This window comes from Sciurus carolinensis, chromosome 8 (genome assembly GCF_902686445.1).
Source record: "Sciurus carolinensis chromosome 8, mSciCar1.2, whole genome shotgun sequence".
Classification (NCBI taxonomy): domain Eukaryota; kingdom Metazoa; phylum Chordata; class Mammalia; order Rodentia; family Sciuridae; genus Sciurus; species Sciurus carolinensis.
In genome coordinates, this window is record NC_062220.1 from 57,389,142 (window position 1) to 57,408,788 (window position 19,647).

Genomic DNA, 19,647 nt, shown 5'->3' on the forward strand with positions numbered 1-19,647 from the left:
GAAAGGTAGGAGCAGAGGTGGGTTTGAAAGAAAAGTTGATGAGTTCCTTACTAAGGCAAAATGAATTAAAGTTGCAGTGAATTATCTAGGAAAAGAATTTTAATCATAATTTTGAAATGCAAAATTGGATACAAGAAGAAGAAGTGCATTGTTTCATGATAACTGAGTGACTTCCTTAATAGGATTGGGAGAAAATAACAAGTACCCTAAGAAAAATTTAGAAAGTTTATAGATTTAGGGATTTAAAAAAGGGAAATGGGAGTCATAAATGAAATAGTGAAAGTTAGAGAGCTGACAGTTCAAATTCAGGGTCATGAAAGCCACGTGAAGTCAGAAAAGTAATGAAAATTTTAGAAAGACCTGAATAACTTATTGTGCCAATGACTGAAGACAACCTAAGGAGGATGATTTGAAAGCTTCTCTTGCTTGTCTGTGAAATAGTAGCAAAGGATGCAAAAGGCTAAATAGTAAAGAGCATGTGGAACAAGGGACCTGTCCCATGGTCCAGTGGTTTAGTGAATACAAGAAACTGGGAGGTTCTATAGGATGGTGTCTGGGGAACTTCTCTGTATTTTCCTTTTACAGAATAAAGACACTGAAAAAATAGTGAAAGACTGAAAATCCTGGAAATTCCTATTTTCCTTTCTTACTACAACTCCCCACTTCTAGTTTCTTCACTTTTCTCAGGTCATTAGGGTCTCTTTTTCCTTTCACTCTATATCTTCCTAATCACCCTATCAGTTCAATTTCAAATGACTTCATCTCTCGTCCTGAGTTCTTATCCATGATCTGTGGGATGGCATCACAGAGCTCTCACTGTTGGACACACTGAACTGAGTTCACAGTTCCCACTCTCCTATCTACCCTTCCTCACGTGTTCCCTATCTCAGTATGTGACTCTTTTCCAAGCAATTCTTTGGATCAGAGGTTTCTTTATTTTTATGTTTGTTTCTCACTACTTCATACATTCAACATCCCATCAGTGAACATGCTTCATTAGTTCTACTCTCAAATGATTCCTGCCTGTGTCCCTCTCTGTGTCTTCACTGCCCCTAACACATCCAGGTCACCATCATATCTCATTTGTGTTCCTCTCACAACTCCCAAATTGGTTTTCCTGCCTTCATTTTTGCCTCACTATAATATTTTTTTCTCTGCAGTAGCCAAAGTGATCCTCCTAAAATAGTACCCTGATAAAGTCATTACTAGGTTTAAAATACTTCAGTATTTCCCTCCAGAGCCATTAGAACATATATATCCCTAAATATAACTTTCTTCACTTTATGGTCTTTGCTTAATTTTCTGTTACCATTTCTGACCACCTCCTTCTCCACTGACTACTCTGTGGGACCACTCTGTCATTTCTGGAAACTTGTATATGTGCTCCTTCTACCTGAGACACCCTGGTCATTCTTCAGGTCTTGAAGTGTATGTCATATCTTCTAAGAAATGACACTAATTTCTTCAAGACAAGATCAATTGCCCCTTGTATTTCCCACTGCATTTTTTCAAACTCTTGTTCTTTTGAGTAAAGTTTAAGAATTGGGCCAGACACAATGGTGCATGCCTGCAATCCCAGTGACTGGGGAGACGGAGGCAGGAGGATCCCAGTTCAAAGTCAGCCTCAGAAACTCAGCAAGGCTCTAAGCAACTTAGGGAGGAGACCCTCTCTCAAAGAAAACAACAAAAATACATTTAAAAATGAAAAAGAACTGGAGTTGTGGCTTAGTGGTTAAGTGCCGCTGTGTTCAATCCCTGGTACAAAAAACAAAAACAAAAACAAAAAAAACCCAACTAAGAATTGGTCCATTTAATTTTTGGAATTTTCTTGCTGATATTAATCACTATTAGGACTGGAAGCATTTCACTATATTATCCTGTAATCTTCCACAATCCAGTATACAGAGTAGGCCCTTAGCAAACATTGATAAATGAAAATATAAATGGTAAGTGAATAAATGAAAAATAAAGATATATGAATATTGGATTGAGAGGATATAGATGGGGGCCTTAGATTTAGAAAGGAGGAGAATATTCTTCCACAGAAAAGAAAGAAAAAGAAAAGTTTGTACATACTATGTGGCCTTTTTATGACTACAGTAAAGAACAAGGCCATTTTTGAAGAGTAAAATAATAGATGATACATTAACAGATTTGAAGAAAATCAGGCTGCTTTTAAACAGTTACTGATAATAAATCTATATTGAGGGACTAAAAGCAAATAAAAATTTCTTTAGCAACATGGGTTCTTGTTTAGTTTAGGAAAAACAGCTTGATTTTTTAGCAGATCCATTTAATATCATTATATCGTTTTTCTTGTCCTTGTTTAGGAAGAGGGATAGAGTGGGGAAGAAAAGTTCTAGGGTTTCATGAGGAAGGTACAGGGCAACTTCAGGAGTCTAAGGGTCTAAGATCACAGGGAGGACATTTGGAGTGACTGATAGAATGTTCAGATTGAATGAAGAAGGGGTTGATCAGTGAAGAAACTGACTGAGAGCATAGCATATGACAAGACAAACTATAAAGGAAAGGAAAGACTGAATGTGTGAGATTGAACAGGGAAAAATGTGTAGTGACTAGAGGTTTTTGACTAAAGAACTTATTTTCTAGGTTTGAAATATAAGAAAATGAATGCCTCCAAAATTCTTAGGAGATGCACTAAAATAAGAGTTATTTTATTTTGAAATGGGAATAAATATTTTTCCAAATCTAAGATATAACCCAAATTCCTTGGATAAGTTTCTGTACAGTGTCTTGTATATATTTGCCATCTAATTAAAGGTAGTTGGATTTAGTTACTTGGAATTCTTTTTTATTTAAGTATTTGCATGAACAACTACTCCAATTTGGGAGGTCACATTAGACCAGCTTCTTTCTCCTTTGCTCCAGTGGTAAAGCAGAAGAATGTATTATTTCTCAGTTTAAGTCTACAGCTGCATTGTAATGAGATTCCTAAGCTTAACACATGATGGAGGCTTCCTTTCAGTATCATCACAATGAAAACAATACATCTGTTAACATTTTACACAGTTGTTTTACATGGCTTATAAAATATTTGTTTTTATATGAATTATTTATGACAGACAGGGTGAGTAGAACCCAATTTGAAATAACTCTATTTGAAATAAAACGAATTTGAAGATTAGGCATCTGAGAGGGAAAAGGCTTGCCCACGTTCTCAAAAGTGATGTGACTGAGCTGAGTTCTTGCACAGAAACATTTGTGCTGGAGATGTGTACACACACACATATGCATTAGACATGTGTACACATACTTGCATTAGACACATGTGCACAAATACATAAGATGTATACATACACATGCATTTCTAGGAAACTAACTTTATCAGTGCAATAGTAATTCTTTGGTTTTTAACAAGGATCCCAACTATGTTTTTAAATTATTTTTCTTGCCATTCCAGATGAGACAAATATGTATATATAGCTATATGTATACATATGAACTAGTATAAATTTAAGAAAAAATTTGCTTCACATTAATTATTAAGAACCAAGTTTTGTTTTACGCATCTTTAAAACTTCTGGTACTGAGTTTACTTTAAAATCATTATTCTGTTATTCTTATTCACTGGCACACTGAATTTTCAATATGAATAGGTAATCTTTCATATGTTTTATATTACTTAGAGAATTTGAATAATTTTCCTGAAAAGGAGTGAAATTTAGCCCTATGAAATATACTCAGTGCATCATCCCATAGCAAACATTAAAAGGAAGTTATAAGCATAGAATACATGATGGTGATGATTATTTACAGGTGAAGATCAGTATTAAACATCTTGACTGTACACAGATCAATTTAGTTTCAGGGTTCTCTTTCCTGGTCTCTTAAGAATGATGCTGACCTGTGTGTGTATATATTTCATTGTTACCCTAATAATGTAATACACCATGGAGTAAAGGTAGATTATTGTATGAATTTAAATGTCTGTAATATCCTAAGTGCTTTCAGCTTTTTAGCACATTACATGGTAAAGTCTTGAAGCCATTTCATATTTTCATATAGTTTGTCTGAGTCACAACCATATTAACCCAGTTATTTACAGAGTATTTTTTGAAGTGGGGTTCTGAACATTGCTGATGTATGTTCTCCCTAATATAAGCAGACAAATGTTTTTTTTTTGTTGTTGTTGTTGTTTGTTGCTAGCTTCTTCTTCTTCTCCTTCTCCTTCTCCTTCTTCTTTTCCTCCTTCTTCTCTTTCCTCCTTACAGATATTCATTGACTTTTCACTGTTTTTAAAGCTCTATGGTCACATTGTCAAAATATACCAAGCCTTGCACTCAATAATTTTTATTCCATTGAGGTGCAGAGGGTGATAGGCAACTAACAAATGAAGATTTGATAGATGAATGGAAGGAGAGAGAAAGAAAGAGAGATCATATCAGATAGTGAATGGTGTTGAAGGGAAAACATCATACAGGAAAAGAAATAGAAAATGACCAGGAGCAAGGATTTCATTGCTTTTGATAGAGTAGTCAATAAAGTCACTCTAATAATGTAATATTTGAAGAAAGACCTGAGTAAAAGAAAGAATCCAGCCCTGATGTACAGGGGCAAAGAGTTACACAGGGAGGCTGACTCTGGGGCAAGACAAAAGTAACTTAACAAGTTTAAGGACCAGGAAGGAGGCTGACATTGCTCTCTAGGTCTACATACAGAAGGAGGAGTAGGTAGGGGGAAAAAGTGTGACAGATAACAGGGACAAGAGTATAAACTTGTTGTTGGGAGAAGTTTACATTTTATTATAAGTGAGTTGGAAAGATACTGGAGAGTTAGGGGAGGGAAGTGATCTGTCAGAGCTTCATTGACTGTTGTATGGGGAAAGAGATGGAGGTTGGTAAGGTAGAAACAGAGACTAGTTCGGAATCTATTTCAAACAAGTTGACAATAATGATTTGGGAAAGGATGATTAGAAATGGTTGTGAATAGGGTATGGTGATAGAATGCAGGGCATGAGAGCAAGTGAAAACTCAAGAGTGATGCCAAGGTTTTTGGCCTTGGTATTGAGTACAATGACATTGCCATTTACTGTATAGAACTCACCTTTCTCTTCCCACCCATTCTTTGCTGGAAACAGAATATAACAATTCATCATTATTTTCTGCCTGAAAGGAAGAATAGCAATGGAAATACCACTTTAAAATCTGCAAAGTATTTGGATACCCATTAATTGATTTGCATTGCTTATGGTCACAATGATTATTTCTGTACCTACTCCTAACTTGAACAAAATGAATTAAACTTTTCTGGAAATATGATGTGATTTGTAATATACTTTGGAATGCATAAAGAACAGATCACAGGTACTAAAAAGTGAGCTAAAGAAATATTAATTTCTTGAAATATATAAAAAAAGGAGTTAAGAGTAAGTAAAATGAGCTTAATCATATTTTTATTAAACTGTGAATTAATATACATGCTGTAATTTGTCTCTCAGATCCAAGGTTCATTAGTGCCCACCTCATCCCAGAGAGTGACAACCCTGAAGATGACAAAGTATATTTTTTCTTCCGTGAAAATGCAATAGATGGAGAACATTCTGGAAAAGCCACTCATGCTAGAATAGGTCAGATATGTAAGGTGAGGTAAAGAAAAAAACTGAAGATGATGTCATTGTCCAGTCATGTTTCATTTCTTTTTATTTTCCACCATTTTCATTGCAAATTCAATAGAAAATGTCACAAAATGTGTCTTATCACAACAAATATTTAAATGATAGTGTTTGGAAATACATTAGAATTGCTTTTGAGTAACTCTTCACAGTCAAACATGCAAATAGAGATTGTGAGTAACTGGCATTATTTCACAATTACATTAAATGATCTTGATTTGAAGTTCTAGAGATGTAAATTTTTCATGAATATAGAGACAGGAATTATTACCAAGGAGAATTTTGATATTTTCCTATTTATCACAGTTTCCTACTATTGGTAAATTTTGAAAGAATATTTTTTGTTGGAATGTATGTAAAGTATTAAGGAGAGAAAAACATTAAAGCTGATTTTTATAAATTGATTATGACACCCTATGTACATGTACATGTACAAACAGACACAAATGTAACTCGGAAGCTCTGAACTTTATCTTTCCTTGATGTTTCATTTATTTTGGGGCATAATATTGGGTTTAATATTACATTATAATATTAGATGCATAGAATAAAATTGCTCACTAAATACTCACGGGTTTATTAGTACCAGCAAGGACAAGACATGCTAACAGTACTACTCTCTTCCTCTGCAGTATACAGAACAGCTAATACATATCAAAGCATCTTTCAAAAAGAAAATCACAAAAACAGATCCAATGAATCTTCAAATTGAATCCTTCCTTTTGGGGAAAGAATAATGAAACATTAAAAACATTAAAAATATTTTTTGTGGTCTCTTTTCTACCCCAATAATAGTCTAATTCTTTGCCTCAAGGATGTTCAATTACTAGAACTATCTGGGAATGTGCAAACAAAATATGATTAAATGAGACTCATTTCTCCAGAAAATATAGATAATTTTTAAAGTATTACTTACAAGGGTTTAAAAATATAGTATAGAAAAATCATATAAACAAAATGTAAAATAATGCACCATTTTGGAAGGAAACTATATGTTCCTTCAATGTATGCACATAAATATTATTTTAAAAGACTAGTAAATATTTAACATTGTAATAGAATTTATTGCTACATTTAAATTAAAACTCAGTTTTACTTGTGGTGAGGGTACACTTTCAAAATATTTTCTCTGGAATCAGTTTCCTTTATTAAGGTTTATGCAAATATTTTCTCAGTTTGCTATTTGTAAAGTATAAATTGTTTCAACACCTCACGCTTTTAAAGTAGTTGATGCTAGCTTGTTTTATTAGGGAATTTATTTTCAGCATAGATTATAAGGCATGCATTTATCATTAATTCAATAAATACTCACTGTGTGCCTACTGTATACTAAGTACTGACTGTGATCTAGCATTAGAAAAAAAAAATGCCCCACAGTAATTAGGAGTGAGAGACCTCAGTAAAACAAAACTAACACAAAAGCAAATAACTGTTAATTCATGGCATAGTGGATGACTTTTTAAAGATTAATTTTTAAAGTGACTTTTTAAAGATTAATTAATTGTTTCATAATCTCAAAAACAATTGAATGTATTTTTCATGTAAGACATGATGCTATAAATTGTACATACATTGTAGGTGGCTAAATCAAGCAAATTAACATATATATTACCTCACATACTTAAGATTCTTTGTAGTGGGAATACTTAAAATCTACTTACTTAACAATTTTAAAGAATACAGTACTTTTTATTATTTACTGTCACCATTGGACATTTATTGTGAGTTTTTTGAATAAAATTTGAGTCAATGATTTGACCAAGATTTAATAAAAAGTGATATTTACTTTTGTCTGGTCAATGCATATTACAATGCATATGGAAATTTTGGAAAATGAAGAATTGGGAACTCCCATGGTTGCAAATAAAGAACTATTTTGGGTTTTTGTAATGGAAAAATGAGGAATTTTTGTATCGATCTTAACATAAAAAATAAATATTTCAAATTATGATTTGCATGCATGGCAAATAAAACTGACTTGTTCTCCTTTTAGAATGACTTTGGAGGACACAGAAGTCTGGTGAATAAATGGACAACATTCCTCAAAGCTCGTCTGATTTGCTCAGTGCCAGGTCCAAATGGCATTGACACCCATTTTGATGAACTGCGTAAGTGATTTGTATTCATGCAGAGGACATTTGTTCAGTCTTTACTGTAACCATAAAAAATGCAACTTTCCCCAATTTTGTTTTCAAACAGAGGATGTATTCCTAATGAACTCTAAAGATCCTAAAAACCCAATTGTATATGGAGTGTTTACAACATCCAGGTAAATAATTTTTATTTCCATTTTATCCAAGAAAACTCTTGTCCTTTAATATTTTTTGAGTGTCCTTAACTATTGAAAATATACTTTTTAAAAGAAAAATGTTGCTTTAATCCTTGAGCTATTGTGCATCCTTGAGTAGCTTAAATAAGTTATGACCAAAGTAGTTGTTTTTATTTTTTTTAATTTATTTATTTATTTTTTTAAGTAATTTACTATATTACTACTTCAATCCTTTTATTGATTTATTTAAAAAAATAATGCTTGGAGTATATTACTGAAAGTGAGTACATGAAATAAATAGAAAATAGGGATGCATAGTGCTGGAAATATATCAACCAACTTATTTGCATCTGTTGCTTACCGTAGTAGACAAAATTTGACACGTGATTAGCATTATTGAAAGTGCAGTCAGAGAACTTAGGAGAAGGCTGCACACTACTGGAAAAGTATCATAAAGCTCTGGATCACTCACCAAAAACAAAACAAAACAAAACACCAAACCAAACAAACACCCTCAGTATTTACCTGGGTGCTAACCTCACTATAACAGTAAATTATCTACTACTCCCTGTTGGGACTAATGACACGTTAACTAACTCAGGCTGACTCCTTACTCCTTGGCGAGTGAGCAAGATCAAGGCCTCAAAGGCGGTTTCAATAGTTAATGACGATAAATCGGACCACTGTCAGGGATTGGTTAACAAAGTAGTTGTTTTTAAAATCAAGTTTTAGTAAAGAATATTATCATGGTATATAGAATGGTAAAACAGTTTGTGTCATATTCGAGATATAGCTTTGAGTTTAAACATTTGAATGAAGTCTAGAATATTATCAAAATGATATCTGAGTTTGGGCAAGTACATGGAGCAATATAAACTTATGGTGAAGACACTTAATTAATAACTTATGAATTTATACATATATAAACTTTATTTTGTACTTACATATTTATAAATATGATATGTATTTAAAATCCATCTTTGTCTTTTTCATCAATTGCTAATTAAATTAGGTAAAACAAAAGCCCAGATATTCTTTGGTACCAGCAAATCCACTGAGATTAGAATTATTTCTCTGATCAGATGGTTGACATGAAATTTGAGAGGAAAACACATCTAAAAATGCCAAAGTATCCGTGGTCCTTCCATTATGCTCTTCTCCACCTATGGAGTCTTCACTAAATATTTTTATATGCCTCTGGAATTAAAGCAGTAATTTACAGGTTTAGGAAAAGCTGAACACTCACAAATGAAAATACTAAATTGCTCTTGGGTATTTTAAAAAGCATTAGTAAAACTTTAGCTATTTATATTTTAAAAACTTTTAAGTGAATAGATTCTCATTTTTAAAATCCACCCCCACTCTGTCTCTCTAAGATTCTACTTAATTTGCTATTGGCCACCCTGTAATACAGATTATTTAAAAAATAATCATACAATAAACTAATAAAATCAAACAACAAAATCTGAACACTAAATTAATATTGGATTTAAACCTATGTTCTGTTTTATATACAATATAAAATTCAAACTTCATTTCCTCCTTTCCCCTTCTCTTTTCCCTTCCACTCCACCGCTTACCTCTTTCTGTCCTCCTTTCTTCCATCTTTCTTTTTCTTTCCTCAACCTTCTCTTCTCTCCATTTCTCATCCTTTCTGAGAACACCTAGTGTTGTTGCAAGAAATCCATATATATTTACATAAAAACAAATAGGGATATATATATTGGGATATGGGTAAAATATTTAAAAGAAATATAATTTAAAATTGAAAGTCAGGAAAAGCTCTGTGAGCGATCATGATAGCATAAGAGAAAGTTTAACTGCAATGTCCAACACTGGCTTATTCTGTAAATAGTAAAACTATTACACACTGCTTGGACACATTTACTTAACTTAAACATTACATGAACAAAGAGGAAACCTACATTACTAAATTTGTCTATAAGCTTCTGTACCAACATATTTCTCCCCTTTGTTATAAAAACAGGACAACTAAAGTGAAGATTATAGGAGACTCAAGTCAACCAAAAATTCATCCCTTTCTTCTGCTTCCTTATTGCTGAGTACAGCAGTTCTCAGACGTAATGTGTTAGAATCAACTAAAGAATCTGCTAAAATTTGGGTTACTGTTTTTTATGACCAGTTAAAGAAATGAGTTTCAATTTAGAAAAAAATAAATAACAAATAATAAAAATTGAGAACGCTGGGCCCCATTCCCAGAGTTCCTGAGTCAATAGGAATGGGATGGAGCATTTCTGATAAGTTCCCAGGTGATGCCAGTGTTGGTCTAGGGACCTCACTTTGCCAGTAGCTTAATGAGTAATATAATTTCACCTCTATTTCAATGAGATGGTTCTTTGTATGGATGGAAGTGAGTCTTGACAGCTGAAAATCATATCCATCAAAATTTTCAATGCTTACTGATTTCATGAATAAATAAGAAAACATGTAGCCATGGAAAAGGGTATACAACATAAACTACATTACCAACTCTGATGCATCACACATGTTAATTTGTTATTTATTCCATCACAAAGATATTAAATTCCATAAATACACATTGAGGTTTACCCTGAGTAAAGTGCCATGTGGTAAGTCATTGATAATGGCAGGAAAGAAGCTAGCAGGGTCTTTCCCTCATGAAGTTTGCAGTCTCCAAAAATAAATCAGTAGGAATACAAGGTTTTCATTGATCTGATTTGTATGTCATTTTCTGGGAGGTGAGACCAACTAAATGATAAATATTTTTTTAATGTAAAAGTGTACAATTGTTTTATATCTTTGTATAATGACATTCTGCAAGTCATATTTATATAAGCAAAATAAAAAGGAAAATTGTGGTAGCTCAGTGGCAAATCTCCATTTTACTTCAGTTACCTGATTTTTGTTTAGAAAAATGATGGAAATAATTGTTTAATTCTTGACTTTAATTTGGGAAAAATAGCTACTACTTAAAACTACTTTCTGTGTTAGAAGTAGATGATTTTAAATGTTTTCACAAATATCAAACTCTGTTACTAGATCTAATAGCTTTGGGTTTTTGGTGTAAAAAACAACCTAATGTAAACCAGGCCTGGTGGTGCATGCTGTTATCCCAGCTACTGAACAGATTGAAATAGGAGGGTCACAAGTTCAAGGTCAGCCTGGGCAACTTAGTGAGATTCTATCTCAAAAAAAAAAAAAAAAGAAAGAAAGGAAAAGAAAAGAACCATACATAGCATGTGTGTGTGTGTGTGTGTGTGTGTGTGTGTGTGTGTATTCATGATATATACATATATATACACATCATTTTCCATTAACTATTCATTTGCTGCTCTAGTTTCAACTTATAAATTCTTAAACATTATTTAAAAGTTTTGTGTTTTCAGTAATGATGCTTGAGGCTTAAACATGGTTTACATTTTTATTTCTAAATGACAGAAAAGTTAAATACTCATTAGAACAGATTTTCTGTATATTTTTCCTAAATTAATAGTCTATGTTTGATATGAATTCATATATTCTGTGAATACTAAAAATGGTTTCATTGTGCTGTTTTTGAGAAATCATAATTTGTTCTTTTACACATTGTTAAAATACATACATGTGACTAAAATATCCCAAACATAATATTTATTGTTGCTAAAAATTTATATTCAAGGTTGAATAATTAATATCTGAAATTTAATAATTGGTCTCAGGTTGACTTGACTTTTTATAAAGATGAACATTACTTGTTATTCTCTTTTATTTTTTTCAGTAACATCTTCAAGGGATCAGCTGTATGTATGTACAGTATGAGCGATGTGAGAAGGGTGTTCCTTGGTCCATATGCCCACAGGGATGGTCCCAACTACCAGTGGGTGCCCTATCAAGGAAGAGTTCCCTATCCTCGGCCAGGAACTGTAAGTGGCTTAAATTTTTAACATGTGAAATTAGTTTATTTCTGCCAAAGGTAAAAAAACAAATGCAGCTACAAACACTAAGTACATATAATATAGAACAAAGATTCAAAGATTAAAAATGAAAGCATGGACAGGGTTTTGTGTGATTCCAATAGAATTCTACAATCATTGCAGATGTCAATCTTAAGTTCAGTGCTCACCATTTAATATACATAATTTGTTTTGTTCTGTTTTTGGTCCTGGATATTAAACCCGGGGGCACTCTATCACTGACCTACATTCCCCACCTGTTTAATTTGAACTTTTGAAAAATAAAAACATATATATATATACATATATATATATATATATATTTTTTTTTTTTCTGAATGGGATATAATGGAAATGACCTTCATGCCAGATTGAAACTAATTGGATATATTTGGGCTTGTTTTGCCAGGTTGTAGGGAAGATTCCATTTGTACAGTAAATTGGAGAAAAAGTATTAAAACTGATATTATCATTCCATGAGACTGAATAAAGTAGGTAAAGAAGAGATACAAAAGAAAATATATCAAAAAGAGCACAGCTAAATATCCAACTGTCAGCCTCTCCCTTTTCTCTTCATAACACTGGGCACACTTAGACCTAAAAGGAAAATTGAATAGAAACCAAAATAAAATCAGCTTTCAATATTCAACTGAAAGTGGGGGCTAGGCAAGTAAAGAACCACATTGATAAGGTAAAAAACAGTGAAGGTGACATCTGTATGATGTCAGAGGTTATAGAATAACTGGATAGAACCATTCATGAGTATAACTTTTTCTAACACTAGTGAATTTTTTTTTTTTTTTTGGTACCAGGGATTGAACCCAAGGGCATTCAACCACCAGTCACATCTCCAGCCCTTTTTTGATATTTTATTTAAAGACAGGGTTTCACTAAGTTGCTTAGGGCCTCACTAAATTTCTGAGATTGACTTTGAACATGAAATCCTCCAGCTTCAGCCTCCCACGCTGCTGTCATTATAGGCAAGCACCACTGCACCCTGTATGCTGATGTATCTTTAAGAAAATAATTTTATGTAATGAAAAATACATGTATTTGAAGAATAGGTTTTATTTTCACTTCCATGTTTTAATATTCTGTTGAATTCAAATAAATTATGCTTTTAAAATTTTTTTATTAAATGTAGAAAACTTTTAATATTCTTGTGTTCTCTGTGTTGATAAATTATTTATGAGAAAATTTTAAAAATTACATTTTGCAAATAGTCTAGTTGATGAATTTGTAGAATTCTGAACTAGGACTTCATAATAATAAATGACTAAAATGGAATATCGATTGATTATAGCAAGTCAAATGGTTTTATAAAAAACACAAGCTGTTTACTGTCTATTTTAATGATAATTTGTTTTTATTTGTTGGTGATAGTTTTATATTTTCATGGCTAATTTATTTAAGTGTCTTTTAAACACAAATCAAGTCTTCCAGTTTCACTGCAACTAATTTTTTTTTGATACCAGGTATTGAACCCAGGAGCACTTAACCACTGAGTCATATCCTCATCCCCTCCTCCCTTTTAAAATAATTTATTTAGAGACAGGACCTTGCTAAGTTGCTGAGGCTGGCTTTGAACTCGAAATCTTCCTGTCTCAGTCTTCCAAGCCACTGGGATGATGGCACTACTAATGAGTTAGATACTATGCTATTATTTTGAGCTACAAAGATGAACTGGGTTTTCCTATCTGAATATGTGTACAATATATTTGGGATTAATAAAAAATAGCAATTAAAACAAAGACAGAAATTAATGTACTCTGAACCCTATTCTGAGGGAGATTTTATGCATAGATAGCCATAACTCCTGTACGTGTATATAGATATGGATCTTAATAGCAAATTTTTGTCCACATTTCATTGATGAGAACTATGAAGCAAGAAATGTAATGCAGCCAGTACTCAGTCTAGGCAGCTTAGTTCTCACCCACTCACTATTCATGGGTAGTCATAAATCAGCAAGCAGTGTGCTCTAAGTGTTAGAGACAAGAGCAGGAAGCATTGCCTGATCTAGAAGCTGGAGGTGACACTTAGCTCCGTGAATGAAGTTCACTCACTGAGTGTATTCATCCCAAAAGGTGCTGGCTGAGAATATATCATTCTACCAACACTACTGATACAAAACATTAAATAACCTTAATATGACAGTACCAGAACGTTTTTCTTTCACTTTTAAACAAGCTTATAAACTAAGTTGCATTAGATACTAAATAAAAGAACAGTAAGACAAAAGAACAAGGCAAATCATAAGAAAGACTAAAATAAATAAATTCCTTGCATTAATTTTAAATCACACATTTCTACATTTTTGCATTTCTGCAAACTTTTTACATGGTAGTAGAGAAGCACTCAAATAATTTTCAATATCATAAAAATATTTTTATTGTTCTTCCAGATTTTTAATATAGATATTTGATATTTCTATAACATTAAATACTTTTATAATTTACTTAAAAAACAAGGAGTAAATTCTTAAAGTCATTATTATACTATTTATATATGTATACATACATATACATACACAAATATACATATATGTATCTTCTCATTTTAAAGCAGATTTATTTCATTTCTCATGAATTATTAATGGTTTCTCCAAGGTAATAGAAAAGACAATAGATTTCTCATACTAAGCTTCTTGTAAGATCAGGATTCGTTCTTAATTATATTACATCTCCCAAGCTTTTATATTAAAGGCAGAAATTATTGAAGCTAAAACAAAAAGTACGAGACTGGAGATATTGTACTCTAGGAACACTTGTGCTACATAATTAAATACAATGAAAAGAGACATAGAAAAATCTTCATTCCCTCATTTGTTTTATCACTTTACTTACAGTATTTCTAGCTGGAGGTGGCACTGTGCCAGCACACAATGATGCTTTCTTTATGATTTCTGGGCCAATATCTGTTTGCTTGGTCATGATGTCTTTCTGAGAGGGCAGTTTCTGTGCCATGAAGGTTACTAAGCACTTTAATACCTCTCCTATTCCTAGAAAATTGTATTTATTAAAGTCATAGATGATAGTTTTTCAGGGTTATGAAATAAATAAAAGCATAATTATTTATATTAACTTTTAGTTTAAGAAGAACAATTATGTTTTAGAATGACGCTATAGTAAAAGAAATGAAATGTATCCAAGAAAATCATTGACTTTATAGAATCATATCATTAATTACATTAGTTGTATCAAATATCCATCATGTAAATAAAGCATGTGGTGGTGCAACTAACAGAGGTATTAGATGCCTCCTGTACACATCAGATGGATTTGCAGTATTTGGTAAAAATGATAGCATAACTCCTACTGAGAATTAAGACTATATTTAGAAAATACACATTGCATTTAAATTAGTGTATTATATCTGTTCATTTAAGTAGGTGATAATTGGTAACAACTAATTATTACTCATTTAGTTTGTTAGTGTAAAAATTAAAAATAAGTAACTGACTTCAAACAATTATCACAGTCTTAGAGTCCTAGATCATTAAGGCAATGTGTATTATATAATTTATAATCTTATCATCGAATTTTAATCAAAAAACATTCTTCTCTTTATCCTAATAGTGTCCCAGTAAAACATTTGGTGGGTTTGACTCTACAAAGGACCTTCCTGATGATGTTATAACCTTTGCAAGAAGTCATCCAGCCATGTACAATCCAGTGTTTCCTATTAATAACCGTCCAATAATGATCAAGACAGATGTGAATTACCAGTTTACACAAATTGTAGTAGATCGAGTGGATGCAGAAGATGGCCAGTATGATGTCATGTTTATTGGAACAGGTAAATTTTTTTCTCTTCATACATTTCCTTTCAAAACAATTCATTTAACTGATTAAATATATGAAGAACTGAAGCCACGTTTATCATCACTTTTAAGGTATATTTCACCTCTAGTAAATAAATAAAACCTCAAATGTTCTACCATTACAAAGATATTATCTTTTGAACAAGTTGAGACATATTAATTTAAAAGAGATTTCCTTGTCAATGAAAAGTTGATAAATGTAATCAGGCAAAGCTAATGATTAGGTAAATAATCAATGTTCCTAATTGAATCATAACTCTTTTCTAGTCAGCAGCTTTTTATAACAAAGATATATTTTCCAAACCATGCCTGAAATTCCCAGGACATTCAGCAATGGTTCCAGAACATATTAATACAAAATTAACTGAACTTTAAAGTTACTATATAGTGAAAAGCTTCCAGCAAATAAAATGCTAGTATCAAACTTTATTCATTGTTTCTGCTATATAATGAGAAGAGAAAAAGAAAGAGAACTTCATAAGAAAACCCCAAACTGACCCAGTAAATCATCAAATATCTTACCACAGAAATTTAACAACAGCTTTTTACTAATTTTATTATCAGAAACAAAAAGTTTGCAGAAATATTTTCAGAATTAATTTCATTATTATTATGGCATTATTATATTTTCCACTCTTCTTTTTATTAGTAATACTATTTTGAAAGTACCAGTTACAAATCTGAAACTTGCTACTTAGGGTCAAATTCCAAGGTAATAAATTTGTAGTTTCCATTAATGTTGTTAACGGACATAAATCAATGGAAAACAGAGTGAGTGCTCCACTGAAACCTTGTATAATAACATTTATTTTCCCTTGGTGAGAAACAGAAAAAAAAAATCACATTAACTACTCCTGCAGAATGGCAACTGTGCAGTAATTGCTTTAAAGACTTAAAGTTTTATATGGAAATTATGAAATACTTGTGTTATCACATGTAGGAGTGTCAGGTTCTAAGCAATATGTTAAAGTCTACTTTTATGGGTAAAAAGTTTTCTCTATCAAATAAAAAGAATTCCAATGAAATTCAGGCTTCCATAAAAGTTAATGAAATTGTGGGTACCAATTTCAGGTTGTAAATGTCTTTAGAAAGCTAAGATAATAGGATTTTTTCGGTAAATATTAGTTTATCATTTAAAGTCAAATTGTATTTGAATCTCTCCACAAAGTAATTAAATTGACTCAGTAATGTCACACTTGCCTTTTTCCTTCATCTCTGGATTAAACTTTTGGGAAGTTCCTCACTCACTGTCAAAGCAAGGAAGCTTCTGGGCATTTGACTAAAGAAACCCAGTTGTGGACCTTTAATTCCTCTTGGACACAAACGGTCTTTAAGGCACCAATTTCATGAGAATGTTGAATGTCTGATGACGTGGACGGTTATAGGTCAGTACAGACCAGGGTCATCTGTCAGCAAAGTAAATTGATTACAGTAATTGTATCTTTTAACTAAGTTGCACATCATCGTGTATTGATCCTAGTTGAGTAATCTGATTCAATTTGTGTGAAATTGTTTGAAATACTGCTCAGTAAAACTTGATCTGGATCACAGATAAAGTTGTGTTTGGGTACTGGAGACCTGATCAGAGGCAGTGAGTAGATTAACCTAATTTCCCTTTAATCTTCAGTGTTACAAGTCATCTAAGGTCCTGTAAACATAAAAAGATTCTCTTTAAAGAGATCTTTTTTTCTTTTTTAACTTTGTAAGGGATAGCTAGCAGCCTTTCTTGATCATACATAATGCATCATGTTGATCCTCTGAAAATGGTTATCAATAGCATGAATACATTTAATTGTTTTCTGGTATATCTTATTTTTACTGGTCATGTTTTCTTCATAAAATAGTCTTTTAAACTTGATTAAAATGGACCAAGTAAAGCTAAAAAGAATCAATCAATTTTAGTCAGAACTGTAATGTCCAAGAGTCATTTTTTTAAATTTAGGATGACATGTTTCTATATTTTATCAAGGAATAGGAACATATCCATAATGTTGGAAAATTAATATCATTTAACCTAATTTCAATTAAAAGTGATGGCACTTGTCATTAAAACAACTTTTCTCTTTTGATAATGAAATTAAAAAATAAGGTATGAAATCTCTACAAAATGTATTTGGTTTAACTGCTTATAATTACTTGTAAATCTGAATTTTAATTTTCTTTAAGTTCTAAAATGGATTAACTAATGTGTGTTTTATTGGAAAACTGTAATAAGAAGTTCTAAGTGTTTTTTTAATGTTTTTATTAGTGCATTATAGTTATACACAATATTGAGATTCATTTTGACAATCATACATGCCTAAGTGTTTATTTTGAGAAGCCATGTTACTGCCATTCATAACTTCATGATCACTGAGCCCTTTCGAAGGCCTCTGAGTACTAATGGATCTCAGGTGACAGGAGAAGTCAGAACTCTGAGGATCTCACTACCTCTGTGGCTTGATAGCATTCCTTATATCTTATATCTACCTTTAGTCTTCATAGTAGTACCCACATTTCATAATAAATGTGGGAAAACCTGTCATGTCAAACTGATATTGTTTTTATTTTTTTCTGAGACTCCTGACAATGTGATTGTTTTAAAAAAATAAACTGATTAATCCAACTTAACCGATTTCCATAGGGATTTTTTAAAATTATGCAGTTTGGGGAAAAATCTTCTTCAAAGATTGATATAGTTCTAAAAACCCAATTTTTTATACTCCAAGACTATCTTTATGGTTTATAGTCTTTATAATTTCATGATATACATTTGAATGTATAATTTACTAAGGTTTCAAAAACATTAAAAGGGATATTGTGGTCAAAATGTTCCGTTTTGGAAAAATCCTGATTGTCTCCATTAGTACTAAACTCCACTTAGGTCTATTTAAATTGAGGTCTACTCCCTTCTTTTCTTTCAAAGATGTTGGGACTGTTCTTAAAGTAGTCTCGATTCCTAAGGAGACTTGGCATGATTTAGAAGAAGTTCTGCTGGAAGAAATGACAGTTTTTCGGGTGAGTGCTGCTTAATTTCAAGTGTCAACAAGTTCAGTTGTACGTCTTTCCCTCAGGACAGCTGCACACTGAACTTGGTAAGGACAACTAGTCTAGCATACCCTTCTAATTAGCTTGTCAATTAGAAAGCCAGACACTAGTCAAAATAAACCTTGAAACTTTCAGGGCTAGTTAAATCTAAAGAGGTAAAGAAATATATTCTTGGCTCATATCTTGTTTTCTCAATGATAAAATATATGATTTACGTTTTATATTATTTATATAAGTTACCTCAATGAACAAACTCCTCCCCTTCTTAAAGTCTCTTCTTTCACACTTTGTGCTATAACAGGGTGGTATGTGACTTCCATGAATGCGCCAGGAGAAACACATTCAGAATGACAGTTGTAAAGTCATCTATCAATCACTTTTAGCTTTTTCATGAATTGTTTTATCAGATTTTTTAAAGGAATTTGTTAACTAAAGGAAGTGTGAGATTTTCATATCACTAGTGACAAATTTATTATAGATTTCTCATCTACATACTTAAGGAATGTACAATTATTTATCCCTTTGTCCTGAGTCACAGTTCTCCAGGTAATTTTGTCATAGGGTTGGGAAACTTGGGGTTGAAGCTGCAGGACGTGGGGTGAAGGGAAAGAGGAAGACTGAGGTTGTATAGTATGTATGTTATATGTGCAGTTCTTTCTAGAAAGTTAGCTGATAGGATAGGAACAGTTTAAATCCAGTATACTCTGATAGAATTACTTGTAATATATGAAAAGTAGATTCTTATACAAGATGGTATTTCAGTTGTTTAATAAGAATAGAAGACACATGTGTCAAGACATTTATAAATGCAAAATAAGCTTGAACTGGAAGAAATTGGGGACAGAAAAATGACAAAACATTGGACAATTTGAGTGATCTCATTTAGACTCCAGATGGTACAGATGGTTTATCTATAAAATAAAGGTGCTGGGATAAAATTTCCATTTGATTCAATGTTCGATGGAAAGCAAATTATCCCCAA

General features: G+C 32.1%; 1 protein-coding gene across 6 annotated transcripts in view; it reads left to right on the plus strand.

Annotated features, from left to right (window-relative positions):
- Sema3a (semaphorin 3A) overlaps positions 1-19,647 on the plus strand; it is a 459,630-nt gene that overhangs the window by 407,638 nt on the left and 32,345 nt on the right. For all 6 annotated transcript variants that reach the window (XM_047562544.1, XM_047562545.1, XM_047562546.1 and 3 more), the window contains 6 exons: positions 5,459-5,601; positions 7,626-7,740; positions 7,832-7,901; positions 11,641-11,785; positions 15,394-15,613; positions 18,544-18,635. In XM_047562544.1, coding sequence (XP_047418500.1) covers positions 5,459-5,601; positions 7,626-7,740; positions 7,832-7,901; positions 11,641-11,785; positions 15,394-15,613; positions 18,544-18,635 — 785 coding nt within the window. The remainder of the gene's footprint in view (positions 1-5,458; positions 5,602-7,625; positions 7,741-7,831; positions 7,902-11,640; positions 11,786-15,393; positions 15,614-18,543; positions 18,636-19,647) is intronic.